This window comes from Oryx dammah, unplaced genomic scaffold (genome assembly GCF_014754425.2).
Source record: "Oryx dammah isolate SB20612 unplaced genomic scaffold, SCBI_Odam_1.1 HiC_scaffold_17, whole genome shotgun sequence".
Taxonomy (NCBI): domain Eukaryota; kingdom Metazoa; phylum Chordata; class Mammalia; order Artiodactyla; family Bovidae; genus Oryx; species Oryx dammah.
This window is the reverse complement of record NW_024070201.1, coordinates 48,314,638-48,328,848: the sequence shown is the minus strand read 5'-3', so window position 1 is coordinate 48,328,848 and position 14,211 is coordinate 48,314,638. Positions and strand designations below refer to the sequence as shown.

General features: G+C 40.1%; 1 protein-coding gene across 1 annotated transcript; it reads right to left on the bottom strand.

Moving 5' to 3' along the window:
- Positions 1 to 9,328: 9,328 nt before the first annotated feature.
- LOC120875941 (olfactory receptor 51I2-like) lies at positions 9,329 to 10,371 on the bottom strand (the record flags this gene model as incomplete). Its single annotated transcript, XM_040257686.1, is given in 2 exon segments — positions 9,329 to 10,269; positions 10,272 to 10,371. Coding segments are annotated over 2 exon segments (1,041 nt in total), but the record flags the coding sequence as incomplete, so codon positions are not given.
- Positions 10,372 to 14,211: the final 3,840 nt, after the last annotated feature.

Genomic DNA, 14,211 nt, shown 5'->3' with positions numbered 1-14,211 from the left:
TACCCTGGAGAAGCAACAGGCTACCCACTCCAGTATTCTGACCTGGAGAATTCCATGGTCTGTATAATCCATGGGGTTGTAAAGAGTTGGACATGACTGAGCAACTTTTGCTTTCACTTTCTCCTCCACTGCAACCCTTAACACAGCACCTCCTAGGTGGATATATTCACAACTTAAAGTATAAATTTTGTATATATTAAAAACCAGTGGCACCTTCAGATTAATACAATTACTATTTATTATTATCCAATTTTATTTAGGTTTACTTAGGATCAACCCAGGAAATACCCTCTGTCATTGGTAACATAAATGATGACATGATAACAGAAGGTGAATTCTGAGCTGTTCATTTAACTTGCGGGAATATGAGGATTAATTTTATGTCAGATTAGTGTCACAAATTTCTTTCTTCCATTCTGCATTAATTGATCTATTATTGGGTTATTCACAAATCCCTTATCTTAGAACTTGCTTTTGTCCACAGTTCATAGGTAGATCCCATGCAGCTGTGGAAATTTGTGTGACCTATTGCTCTTGGCTGTGGTAGAAGGATCCAAATGGTAATTTAAGCTGAACTTTCAGGAAATTTAGAGCACAGGGAGTAAAATGATAGGATATCAGTTAAGACTAGTTGCCAAACCTGTGAGCAACTCCAATGCAATCACAAGAATTTCTCCCTTGCATCCTGATCATGACCTTTCTATCCCCTTTTGTGAATATTACAGTGTCATGAGGAGCCTGATAGTAGAAAAGGATTCTCTGTGGTGAAACAAAGGAAAAGCTTTATTTTCTGTTCTTTTACTAAAATGCCTATTTTAGTAACCAATTTCTATCAACATGTTTCTTGCTTCCCATGAGGTTTGGAAGTGTTATAATAAATCACTTTAACTTGGAAACAGACCAGGTTTGTTCTTCTATTATTATCTCAAGGACACTAAAGAGTCAAAGATATTATGAATTATAGCTCTCCTCCCCCAAGGAATTCAAGCATTTCCACTTTAGCATTCTAGGTTTCCATTAACTTGTGATTGGGTGTGTCTGGGAATGTCAAATTGTCTACAGACAAAAGGCTGAATCCACCATACTTTCTCCACTTGACCTTAAAGCCAAATGCTTTTCTATTTTAAAAATTTTCTACAAAAAAAGAAAACCATGGTAATTATGATGGTATAATCATTTTGTAATAGATGAGTCTTTTATAAAAGGCTCTTCTTACTCAGAAAAATGGAAACAAAAATCTCATAGTGAGAGTATGACACCAAGAAAATATTCAGATCACCCACAGGACGGGTGGGATTTCTCTTATACTGACGCCTTACTTAGAGAAACAAAAGTGTACTTATCTGCTTGGACACAGAGCCTGGGTTTCTGAATAATTATATGAATTAGGAAATCTTTGTGTTCAGAAAGTAGTTCTTTACTTCTCCCCTACCTGGGGGTGTGGACCTGACATTTATGGAAGGTCCTTTCCTTCCTGCTCCTGGCATCTACTCATCCTCCAGCTCACTGGCTCCTCAAGACAGCAACTGACAGAGAGGGATCTCAGACTCTCTAACTAGGTCCTCATCCTTCTAAATAGTGTAGAAAGGGTTCTATCTGGTCCCCAAGTTACTCACACTGTTTGTTGTTGCAGTCTTTTCTACTGCTCCACATTCTGAGGAGCCCAGAAAAACTCTGCAATTAAGATCCTACTTTATACCACTGACTGGGTGCCTTAGTGAATCACTGCTCCCCAGGGAATGGCCCTGCCACTGGTAACAGAGGACAGTCTTTGCTTAGTCTTTCCTGGGGAATTGACAACATGCAGGACACATGTGTTTGGATGAAAACATAAAAAATGGTTTATTTGAGCAATTGAATTGTGGAGGAGAGGGCTAGAATCATAATCTTTTCTAAGTTGATCCAACTGTTAAGATGGCAGTCATTAAAAAATAGTATTGGTGAGGATGTGGAGTGCTGAGAGCCAGCATGGGAGATCCCACCCATGACAAGGTCATGCGGAGAGACCTGATGGGGCAAGGCGAGTCAGGTCTCCAGGGGTCCTCTGTCTGAGCATCTACCCCGAAACCAAAATCTGTCTGTTTACTGTCTGCTATACTATACTCTTCTGACATTACAGGGGCTATCCCTGACCACCTTTCTCTGGAAAAAGTTAACTTAGAGCTCCAACTGGTCTCCTGCATATGAATGGAGTGTCTCAGCTCAAATCCCTCTGATGGCTCTCTAACTTGCCTGACAGGTTCCCCTGGACTTTCACAACTTGTGATTGTTTATAGCCCCCCAACTGTGAGAGGCATGAAGCTTAAAACATCTTAAAGATATATAGCCTTCTGGAGCTAAGAATTATTTTGGTGTAGGGTTTCATTGTTGAGTTAGTGTTTGCCACCAGGCCTCCATATCTTTTATCTTTTAGGCACCTGGGAGGATATTAATCAATGTAAACGGGATGCAGAAACAGGAATATAGTAGTTTTGATGTTAGTAAAACTAGACTTTTGAGTTAATGAATTTTCTCTTTGTTATAAATCAATGTATTCCTCTTTCCTTGTTATAAATTGTTGTGTCCTTGCTATGTAAGAATCTAACTTTATTTAGTGCTTTCTGAGCGTGGCACCAGATTTTGGAAAAGAACAACACTATTAAGGCAAATAAGTTTTCTGGTTGACAGACCCTTATCAGAAAAAGGCCGTAAAATGTTAATAGGCCTCCTGGCCAGAAGATGATGTAAATCACCTAAGACTTGTGTATACAGCTAGGTATGCAGAGAGAAAGCCTGGTCTCGATAAGAGTCAGGGCTGCTGATGCTGCATAATTTTGTATTATCCCTTGATCTCTATGTACAACCAAAAGTATAAAAAGCTTTCCTGAACAATAAAGGATGGACCAGTTTCTCAGACCAGCTTCTCGAACTGGTTTCTTGGAAATCTGGCTCCCTCCGTGTCGACTCTCTCTCTCTCTTTCTCCATCTCCTTTTCAGGCTGATCCTTTGGAGTGTGGAGGCTCACCACGTCTACTTATTCCCTGCCTACTTACTGCCCTGGCTTCTAAGACCCACACGAGAGGGAGCCCAACGTGGGGCATCCTCCGCCATTCAAGCGGGCGCTGGTGGCCTATGTAGATGGTGCAAACCTCTTATCTTGAAGTTTTATTGGTTTTCCACATAAACCAAGGAATACAGCCTCTTTCCTCCTCCAAATTTCCCACTACACTATTCTTTCCTAATCTCTATATTTCTAATTAAATAGTCCTTTTCCAGACGCTGACTCCATCCCCACTTTGAATTCCCTGGATCCACCGGGGCTGGACTCCAGCAGTGGAGAAATTAGAACCCTTGTACACTTGGTGATACTGTAAACTGGTGCAGCTGCTATGAAAAACAGTATGGACTTTACTAAAAAATTAAATTTGCAACTACTGTATCATCCAGCAGTTCTACTTCTGAGTATATACTCAAAGAACTGACATCAGGATCTAAAAGATATCTGCAATATCACCTTAAGAAAATATTTATGTTTCCAGATGTCAACCTCTAAATCCTGCTTAAATTTACCCACTCCCCAATTTTTTGCCAGTATAGCTGCCAGTGAAGAAAGTGCCTACTGGAGTGGTCTCTGGGATGACTTTGGAACAAAGGTATTTCTACCCCAGAGACACAAAATTTTACAAGGTGAGGCAGACAGAGTGATATACTAAAATGTAGAGGCTCTAATATTATAATCTCAGGCAATAGCAAATGGTCAGAGGAAGGCCATTCTTGAGCAAGGAGGTATACATTTGGAGCAACAAGGATGTCCATTGGATCCACAGCTGTGAAGAGCTGTAACTCTAGCTTTCATTGCTTGAGATTTGATGTAAACTTAATAAGTAGTTGTTGAATAAATACATGAATAAACTTCAGTGCATTTATTTAGGAGTTATGATTCATAAATAGGTTTATTCAAGCAGTATTCCTGAAGCCACCTTTGGTCGAATCTCTTTTCTGGATAATGAAGACATTCAATGTGAAATAGGTTTCACTGTTGCCTTCCAGAAACTGTCAGTATAAAGCATGTTTCAACAGCAAGTGGTAAGAGTTCTAAGAGAGGTGTGTATAGGCTACAAAAGGAGTAGCAGAGAGAAGATCACAGGCCCAGATGACAGGAACTTTTATCTCCTCCAGAAGGAGAAGAGTCTTCTAATTAAGACAGTGAGAGTAGGAGTCGGGGACTCTAGCAGTAAAGAAGCTGGAGGCCCTCTCCCCAGGGATGCACAGCTGTGGGCCAGGCCTCTGCTGCCTACATTTGAAGGTAAGCTAGGGGAGGGGAACAAGACCCTGCATCCAGAGATCTCCATTTCTGAAGACACTCTGTAGGCCCTATGCTGCTGATACATTCTTTCACTGTGTTCATTCATCCACCCATTAAAGCATTATGCATTGAATGGGAAGCATTTTTTATCCATAATTATAATACAGTGTGTTAAGTATTACAACTGAAGGAAACATTGGGTGCTCAGTGATCACTGTTGAACTTTCTGATTTGGCTTGGAGTGGGTGGGAGTTCATGAAGTCCCAATTACAGTTTTGAGTAAAATCATATTTAGTCAAGAGGAGGTATGATTATTTTGCTGCCTCTGAATTCTAATTCAGCACCCCTAACATGCATACCCAAACTCAGTCTTAGGATCTCCTCAGTATCTAATAATTATCTAAGAGGCTGTCCTATCTCTCTTGAAATATAGGACCATGGGCATGAGGGTCTCTCTGTCTCTCTCTCTTTATACACACACACACACACACACACACATGTATATATAAGATATGCTCCACTCACACTTCCTCATTTTTATAAATTTAAAATGTCTTCAAGAGTCAAAAGAATATTCTTCTTTTAAAAAATATTTATTTTATTTGGAGGCTAATTACAATATTGTATTGGTTTTGCCATATATTGACATGAATCTGCCGTGGGTGTACATGTGTTCCCTCTCCTGAACCCACCTCCCACCTCCCTCCCCATCCCAGTCCTCTGGGTCATCCCAGTGCACCAGCCCCGAGCACCCTGTATCATACATCAAACCTGGACTGCCGATTCATTACACATATCATAATATACATGTTTCAATGCCATTCTCCCAAACCATCCCACCCTTGCCCTCTCCCACAGAGTCAAAAAGACTGTTTGATACATCTGTGTCTTTTTTGCTGTCTTGTATACAAGGTTCTGATACTTGTATTCCAATCACCTAGATTAGCAACATTTTTAACACTGTTTTCTGTCTCTCTTTCCTGCCTTCACTATATATGCACTCACACACATTTATTTTGATAACTCATTTGAAAATAAATTATAGCTATTTTAACCCTTCTTAATAAATATTAAGTATGCACTTCCTAAAAATAGATTTTACTACCTAATCACAAAACTATTTTTAAACCTAGGCAAATCATACCAGCCTAATACTATTGTGATCACTCACCTAGAGCCAGACACCCTGGAATGTGAAGTCAAGTGGGCCTTATGAAGCATCACTATAAACAAAGCTAGTGGAGGTGATGAAATTACAGTTGAGGTATTTCAAATCCTAAAAGATGATGCTGTGAAAGTGTTGCACTCAATATGCCAGCAAATTTGGAAAACTCAGCAGTGGCCACAGGATTGGAAAAGGTCAGTTTTCATTCCAAACCCAAACAAAGGCAATGCCAAAGAATGTTCAAACTACCTCACAATTGCACTCATCTCACGAGCTAGTAAAGTAATGCTCAAAATTCTCCAAGCCAGCCTTCAACCGTGAACTTCCAGATGTGAACCATGAACTTCCAGATGTTCAAGTTGGCTTTAGAAAAGGCAGAGGAACCAGAGATCAAATTGCCAACATCCACTGGATCATAAAAAGGAAGAGAGTTCCAGAGAAACATCTATTTCTGCTTTATTGAGTATGCCAAAACCTTTGACTGTGTGGATCACAACAAACTGTGGACAATTCTGAAAGAGATGGGAATACCAGACCACCTTTTGAGAAATTTGTATGCAACAGGAAGCAACAGTTAAAACTGGACATGGAACAACAGACTGGTTCCAAATTGGGAAAGGAGTATGTCAAGGCTGAATATTGTCACTCTGCTTAACTTATATGCAGGGTACATCATGAGAAATGCTGGGGTGGAAGAAGCACAAGCTGGAATCAAGATTGCCAGGAGAAACATCAACAACCTCAGATATGCAGATGACACCACCTTTATGGCAGAAAGTGAAGAAGAACTAAAGAGCCTCTTGATGAAAGTGAAAGGAGAGTGAAACAGTTGGCTTAAAACTTAACATTCAGAAAACTAAGATCATGGTACTGGTCCCATCACTTCATGGCAAATAGATGGGGAAACAATGGAAACAGTGACAGACTTTATTTTTGGGGGCTCCAAAATCACGGCAGATGGCGACTGCCTCTATGAAATTAAAGACGCTTGCTCCTTGGAAGGAAAGTTATGACCAACCTAGACAGCATATTAAAAAACAGAGACATTACTTTGCCAACAAATATCCGTCTAGTCAAAGCTATGGTTTTTCCAGTAGTCATGTGTGGATGTGAGAGTTGGACTACAAAAAAAGCTGAGCCCTGAAGAACTGATGCTGTTGAACTGTGGTGTTGGAGAAGACTCTTGAGAGTCCCTTGGTCAGCAAGGAGATCCAGTCAGTCCATCCTAAAGGAAATCAGTCCTGAATATTCATTGGAAGGACTGATGCTGAAGTTGAAGCTCCAATACTTTGGCCACCTGATGCAAAGAACTGACTCATTTGAAAAGACCCTGATGCTGGGAAAGATTGAAGGCAGGAAGAGAAGGGCACGAGAGAGGATGAGATGGTTGGATGGCATCACCGCCTCTAAGGACATGAGTTTGCGTAAACTCCAGGAGTTGGTGATGGACAGGGAGGCCTGTCATGCTGCTGCAGTCCATGGGGTTGCAAAGAGTCAGACATGACTGAGCGACGGAACTGAACGGTACTAAATACTAGTACTTATATACAATACATATTTGAATTCCATGATTGTCCTAATAATGGCTAATTAATGCTAGCATTTGGTTTTTATGCCCCTTTGATTTCTTTTAATTTAGATTAAGTCCCTGACACAACTTTTATAACACTGTATTTTGAAAACTATCCCAGGCTACTAGTTTGTGTGTGTGTGTGTGTGTGTGTATGTTAGTGTAGGTATGCGTGTGTGTGGTGCTTTCCATATATATTGTTTCCCTGGTTATTCCTCAGAGTTAGATTCAGGTTGAGCATTTTTGGTAGGACTTTTACATATGAGATTTTGTGTCCTTATTCATATCAAAAAGCACATAAGGTCAGATTACATCTTACTGGTTAATCTAAATTTGATCATTTGCTTAAGATATTATTGCCAGTCTCTTTAATGTTGAAACAGATTTATCCTTTTTTATTTAGTAAGTAAGTTGTGCAATGTAGTTTGAAACTGTGTGAATATTGTATCTGAACATCCTTTAAACATTTGTTGATTATTTAAAATACATTAAAAACTGAAAAGAGGTTATCTTATAAATCAATACTTCTGCATTTGTTTCATGACCTTCTTCTATAAAAAGAGTTTTCTTCTTTTCTCCCTCTTCATTTTGAATATCACTGGGGACTCATACTTTTCTTAAAGAATTCTATTTTCTATAATCAATTTCTGTTAAAATTATTTTTAATGTTCTAATTGACTTACATTTGGTCACTGGAGAAGGCAATGGCACCCCACTCCAGTACTCTTGCCTGGAAAATCCCAGGGACGGCGGAGCCTGGTAGGCTGCAGTCCATGGGGTCGCTGAGAGTTGGACATGACTCAGTGACTTCACTTTCACTTTTCACTTTCATGCATTGGAGAAGGAAATGGCAACCCACTCCAGTGTTCTTGCCTGGAGAATCCCAGGGACGGCGGAGCCTGGTGGGCTGCCGTCTCTGGGGTTGCACAGAGTCGGACATGACTGAAGCGACTTAGCAGCAGCAGCAGCAGCCTTTTTGAATGAGTTTCTGTGTGTGTGTGTGTTTAATGCTCCTACTGACTTTGTGTTTTTTTATTGCTTCAGACATAAACTATTTCATCTCACTTTGTGTACTCCCTGCTTCATACCCGGATACCTGGAATTAGCCACTACTCCAAGAATCCTAGGTTTTATGTAGTGGTGAATGGTATTTAGAAGCAAATAGATACTAGTCTTGCTCATTGATGCCGGTATCATTGCTTCCAGGTACTTTCAGAAGACAGAGAAGAGAAATGTGGAGATGAAATTAAATTTAAAAAATTACATCTATTAAAAACAAATTATTGACTTAGCTTTAGTTTACATTCTTTTTTCTAGACTGTTAAAACAACTTCTTAAATGTTTTCCTTTCATTCTTTTTCTCCTCTACTTTCACCTTACTAATTCGTGATACACAGTAAAGCCTCTACAACTTTTTACATTGCAGTAGCCTTTCCAAGGCTGACTTTTAAACAAAGAATGAAGACCAAATGGTCCAATCAGATCTGAAAAGTTAAAGAGGTCTCACCACTGCCTGTCATTTCCAGCTCATCTCCAGTTCTTCTCCCTCCAACACCTAACACATTATGCTGAGCCATACCTAACCACTCACTTTTTCACATCAACCAGATAACTCCATGCCTCAGTTTTATCATTTTTTATCTTCTTTTCCATTTATTAGGTATGACCTCCCATTGCCTACATTTTCTGCCTATAAGCTCCTACTCATCTTTCAGCCTCCTTCTTCCCTAACTCCTATCTCATTTCCTCCTGTCAAGGCAGCAAATCCACCTCTAGGCTTCTATACCACTTTGTGTGAACCTCTCACAACCTTATTACACATTATTATAATTGTGTGTTTAGAAGCTGCTACCTTTCAAAGTAGGGAAGAGATTACATGTGGTTCATTTAAATATTTCTTATAACAACCACAGATTCTAACATAAATAAACACGAAATTTAAAAAGTGAATTTAATGAGTGGAGAAAACAGTTAGAACTGAGGAAGTCCTTGGTGGTCCAGTGGTTAGGACTTGGCATTCTCACTGCTGGAGCTCCAGGTTTCATTCGTGGTTGGGGAATTAAGATCCTGAAAGTGATGCAGCACAGAGAAAAATAACAAATAAATAAATAAACAAATTAAATGTGAAGCCACAAAGACTTAAGAAGGAATCAGGACTGCATTTCACCCATATGTATGAGGGTGATTTGTGTGTTATTCTCTTGATAATGTTTCTGGGTCAGAGCTCAGAAAAATGGGCTTTCTGGACATAGATTATGATTGTTTGACTGTGTTTTCCCTCAGATTCTGAGGTTATTTCTTGACGTCATCAGCCTTTCCTCTTCTCCCTCAGCACCCTGAGCATGGCCTCCCTGATGGGCTTGGACTTGACACTGTAGATGACAGGGTTGAGCACAGGGGGCACCACCAGGTACACGTAGGCAACAAGGGCGTGTACTATGGGGGGAAGGTGTCTCCCAAAATGGTGGATCATGGACACGCCTATGACTGGGATGAAGAAAACCAGAACAGCTAAACTATGAGAAACACAAGTGTTGAGGGCCTGGATACGCTCTCTGAGAGAGGCCAGACTCATCACTGTATGAAGAATAAGGGTATAGGACAGCACAATAAGCAAGGAGTCTATTCCCATTGTGGACAGAACCACATACAGCCCATAAATGATATTGACAGTAATGTCAGCACAGGCCTGCTTCATGACATCTGCATGGAAACAGAATGAGTGGGACAGGAAGATCTTGCCAGGGCAAAAGTCCAGTCTCTTTAGTAAGAAGGGCAATGGGAACAGGGACACAGTGGCTCGGGCCACAATGGCCAGCCCAATCCTGATGATGACATTGTTTGTGAGGACAGAGGCATAGCGCAGGGGGTTGGAGATGGCCACAAAGCGGTCAAACGACATGGCCAGGAGCACCGAGGACTCCACCACGGAGAAGAAGTGGAGGAAGAACATCTGGACCAGACAGGCGTTGAAGCCGATGAGCCGATGGTCAAACCAGAGCACGGCCAGCGTGGTGGGCATTGTGGCCAAGGTGAGGCCCACGTCGGTGAGGGCCAGCATGGACAGGAAGTAGTACATGGGCTGGTGCAGGCTGGGGGTCCTCCTCACAGCCAAGAGGATCAGGCAGTTTCCAGTGAGGGCCGCAGCGTACATGGAGGAGAAGGGGATGGAGATCCAGCCATGAACAGTCTCCAGGCCTGGGATGCCAATCATCAGGAAAGCAGGAGGCTGGAAGAAGGAGATGTTGCAAAGGACCAGGAAGCAAGCATCTTGGGAAGGCAGTTGAGGTCTCCAGAAATTTGTGACCTTTTCAATCTGGGCAGACACAAAGACATTGACCATACACCTATTAGGAAGACATTTATTTATACTGTGTAGGCTCTTTCGTTAATTATTTTCTATTTCTCAGCTTTTACTTTGTATTATTAACTGTTCCAAGAATGTATATATAACAACCTATATGTCATGAAAACAAACATACCACTTAGGAGATAGTATAACTTCTCTATGATTATCAGAAAATAAATGATTGAAATAGATTTAAGATTTAGTTCTTAATAAATGTAAATTTTATACTATTTCCACCCTTACTTCCAGTGTTTTCTTTAAATAAAGTGATGTGTGTTAGCCCTCTTGAATATATAAAAGACATTTTAAATGCTCATGATCATTCCTTTTTGCAAAATTTTAAAAGATTAACATAGTTATCACATGTGCTTTTATAATTACTTTTCTGATAGACATAGAAGGGAAATATTTTATCTAAAGTGAAAAGAGAAATTCTGAAGTCCAACAAAGGAAAAGAAAGCTGCAGCTTCTTCCTGAATTATTAAAACTATTAGAACTTGGGATCTTCTTGTGTTTGGAGGGTCTGAGTACAAATCCTAGGACGTTGTCTTCTAATCAAGACCCATAATGTTTAATACCTAGGCTGTTAAGTACTAGGAAATTTTTGTTGAATGAAGAGACACTTGATTCTCACCAGGTCGCTGAGAACACTTAGATATTTGGGGTCTGTCTCTGCCTTGCCCAGAGAATATCTGCCTGGGTCTTTAAATGCCCCTGCAATCCAGGCTACACATTGCTTTGTAGGAATCATTTTCTCACTCCATTCACTGAGCGTTCCCCATAATGTTTAGAATACCAGCTAAATCTTTTGTTCAGCCTCTTAGCACACTCATCAAGAGGACTTGATTTGTCCTTGAATGACCTCCCTGAAATCTCTCAGCACTGATTTCAGCTCTAGCTGGGAGGGCCACAGCTGCAGGAGGATGAGACCTAAGGTTCTCTTCTCCAAGTTAGAATTTCCACAGAAGCCAATCAAAGATATGAATGAAAGACATAAATTTAGGCTCAATGAGGATTTAGTGGGATCTGTCCTAGAAATATCAGTTTAGTTTCTGATTTTGGGGAAATAAATTTTCTTTTTGTTTGAAACTAACACAACATTTTATATTTAAAAAATTTTTAACCTAAAAATTTTATAACATTTTTCCTTTTTTATTTTAATTTTTTATTTATTTTTTAATTGAAGGATAATTTCTTTACAGACTTTTGTTGTTTCCTGTCAAACCTCAACATGAATCAGCCATAGGTATACATATATCCCCTCCCTTTTAACCTCTTTCCCATCTCCCTACCCACCCCTCCCCTCTAGGTTGATTTTGGGGAAATACATTTTCTTATCAGTTATTGGATACCTCTTGTCTTCCAGATATTAGACATTCTGTTCTCTCATATATTAGTAAATAATACCACTCAGTCTCAAAAAATGACAAGTATTACTTTAAAAAAGTATATTTTAAACAAATAATCAAAATGACAATAATAATAAAAGATAAAACTGGAGGGAGAGGCTTAAAGAGTTTCTCTAGGCTATGCCAGAAAGGAATCCAAATTAAAATTCAGGTCTATTTGGCTTACACACTTTAAACAATCTTAGACCTCCTGTATTGGCTGTACTAGATACTGGAGATTTGTTAAGTGTGGGGCTGGCAGGATCAGATTATCAAGAAGAGCTTGTTTTCTGCTGATGTTCCATGGTGATAAGATTGAGGTTCTGGAAATGAAACCTTTTCCTCTTTCTCCAAAAATCTTCTGCCATTTCTCTGTGACTGTTTCAGTTCAGTTCAGTCGCTAAGATATGTCTGACTCTTTGCGATCCCATAGACTGCAGCACACCAGGCCTCCTTGTCCATCAAAAATTCCTGGAGCTTGATCAAACTCGTGTCCACCAAGTCAGTGATGCCATCCAACCATCTCATCCTCTGTCGTCTCCTTCTCCTCCAAATTTCAATCTTTCCCAGCATCAGGGTCTTTCCCAAAGAGTCAGTTCTTTGCACAGTCAGTTCTTCAGCTTCAGCATCAGCTCTTCCAATGAATAGTCCGGACTGATTTCCTTTAGGATGGACTGACTGGATCTCCTTGAGGTCCAAGGGACTCTCATGAGTCTTCTTCAACACCATAGTTCAAAAGCATCAACTCTTCAGTGCTCAGCTTTCTTTATAGTCCAACTCTCATATCCATACATGACTCCTGGAGAAACCATACCTTTGACTTGATGGACCTTTGTCAGCAAAAAATGTCTCTGTTTTTTAATAAGCAGTTTAGGTTTGTCAAAGCTTTTCTTCTATGGAGCACGTGTCTTTTAATTTCATGGTGGCAGTCACCATCTGCAGTGATTTTGGGGCCCTCCAAAATAAAATCTATCACTATTTCCATTGTTTCCCCATCTATTTGTCATGAAGTGATGGGACTGGATGCCATGATCTTAGTTTTTTGAATGTTGAGTTTCAAGCCAGCTTTTTCACTCCCCTCTTTCACCTTCATCAAGAGGTTTTTAGTTCCTCTTTGCTGTCTGTCATAAGTGTGGTGTCATCTACATACCTGAGGTTATTGATATTTCTCCCGGCAATCTTGATTCCAGCTTGTGCTTCATCCAGCCCAGCAATTTGCATGATGTACTCTGCATATAAGTTAAATAAGCAGGGTGACAATATACAGCCTTGATGTACTCCTTTCCTATTTGGAACCAGTTTGCTGTTTCATGTCCAGTTCCAATTGTTGCTTCCTGACCTGCATACAGATTTCTCAGGAAGCAGGTAAGGTGGTCTGGTATTCCCATATCTTTCAGAATTTTCCACAGTTTGTTGTGATCCACACAGTTAAAGGATTTGGAGTAATCAATAAAATAGAAATACATGTTTTTCTGGAAATCTCTTGCTTTTTCTATGATCTAACGGATGTTGGCAATTTGACCCCTAGTTCCTCTGCCTTTTCTAAATCCAGGTTGAACATCTGAAAGTTCTTGGTACACATACTGTTGAAGCCTAGCTTGGAGAATTTTGAGCATTATTTTGCTAGCGTGTGAGATGAGTGCAATTGTGTAGTACTTTGAACATTCTCTGGCATTGCCTTTCTTTGGAATTGGAATGAAAACTGAACTTTTCCAGTCCTGTGGCCACTGCTGAAGTTTCCAAATTTGCTGGCATATTGAGTGCAGCACTTTCATAGCATCATCTTTTAAGATTTGAAATAGCTCAACTGGAATTCCATCACCTCCACTAGCTTTATTAATAGTGATGCTTCCTAAGGCCCACTTGACTTCACATTCCAGGATGTCTGGCTCTAGGTGAGTGATCACACCATCGTGGTTGTTTGGGTCATTAAGATCTTTTTTGTATAGTTCTTCGTATTTGTGCCACCTCTTCTTAATATCTTCTGCTTCTGTGAGGTCCATACCATTTCTGTCCTTTATCATGCCCATCTTTGCATGAAATGTTCCCTTAGTATTCTCTAATTTTCTTGAAGAGATCTCTAGTCTTTCTCATTCTGTTCTTTTCCTCTATTTCTTTGCACTGATCACTGAGAAAGGCTTTCTTATCTCTCCTTGCTATTCTTTGGAACTCTGCATTCAAATGAGTGTATCTTTCCTTTTCTCCTTTGCCTTTCACATCTTTTCTTTTCTCAACTATTAGTAAGGCCTCCTCAGACAATCATTTTGCCCTTTTGCATTTCTTTTTCTTGGGATGGTCTTGATCACTGCCTTCTGTAGAGTGTCATGAACCTCTGTCCATAGTTCTTCAGGCACTCTGTCTATCAGATCTAATCCCTTGAATTATTTGTCACTTCCACTGTATAATCATAAGTGATTTGATTTAGGTCATACTTGAATGGTCTAGTGGTTTTCC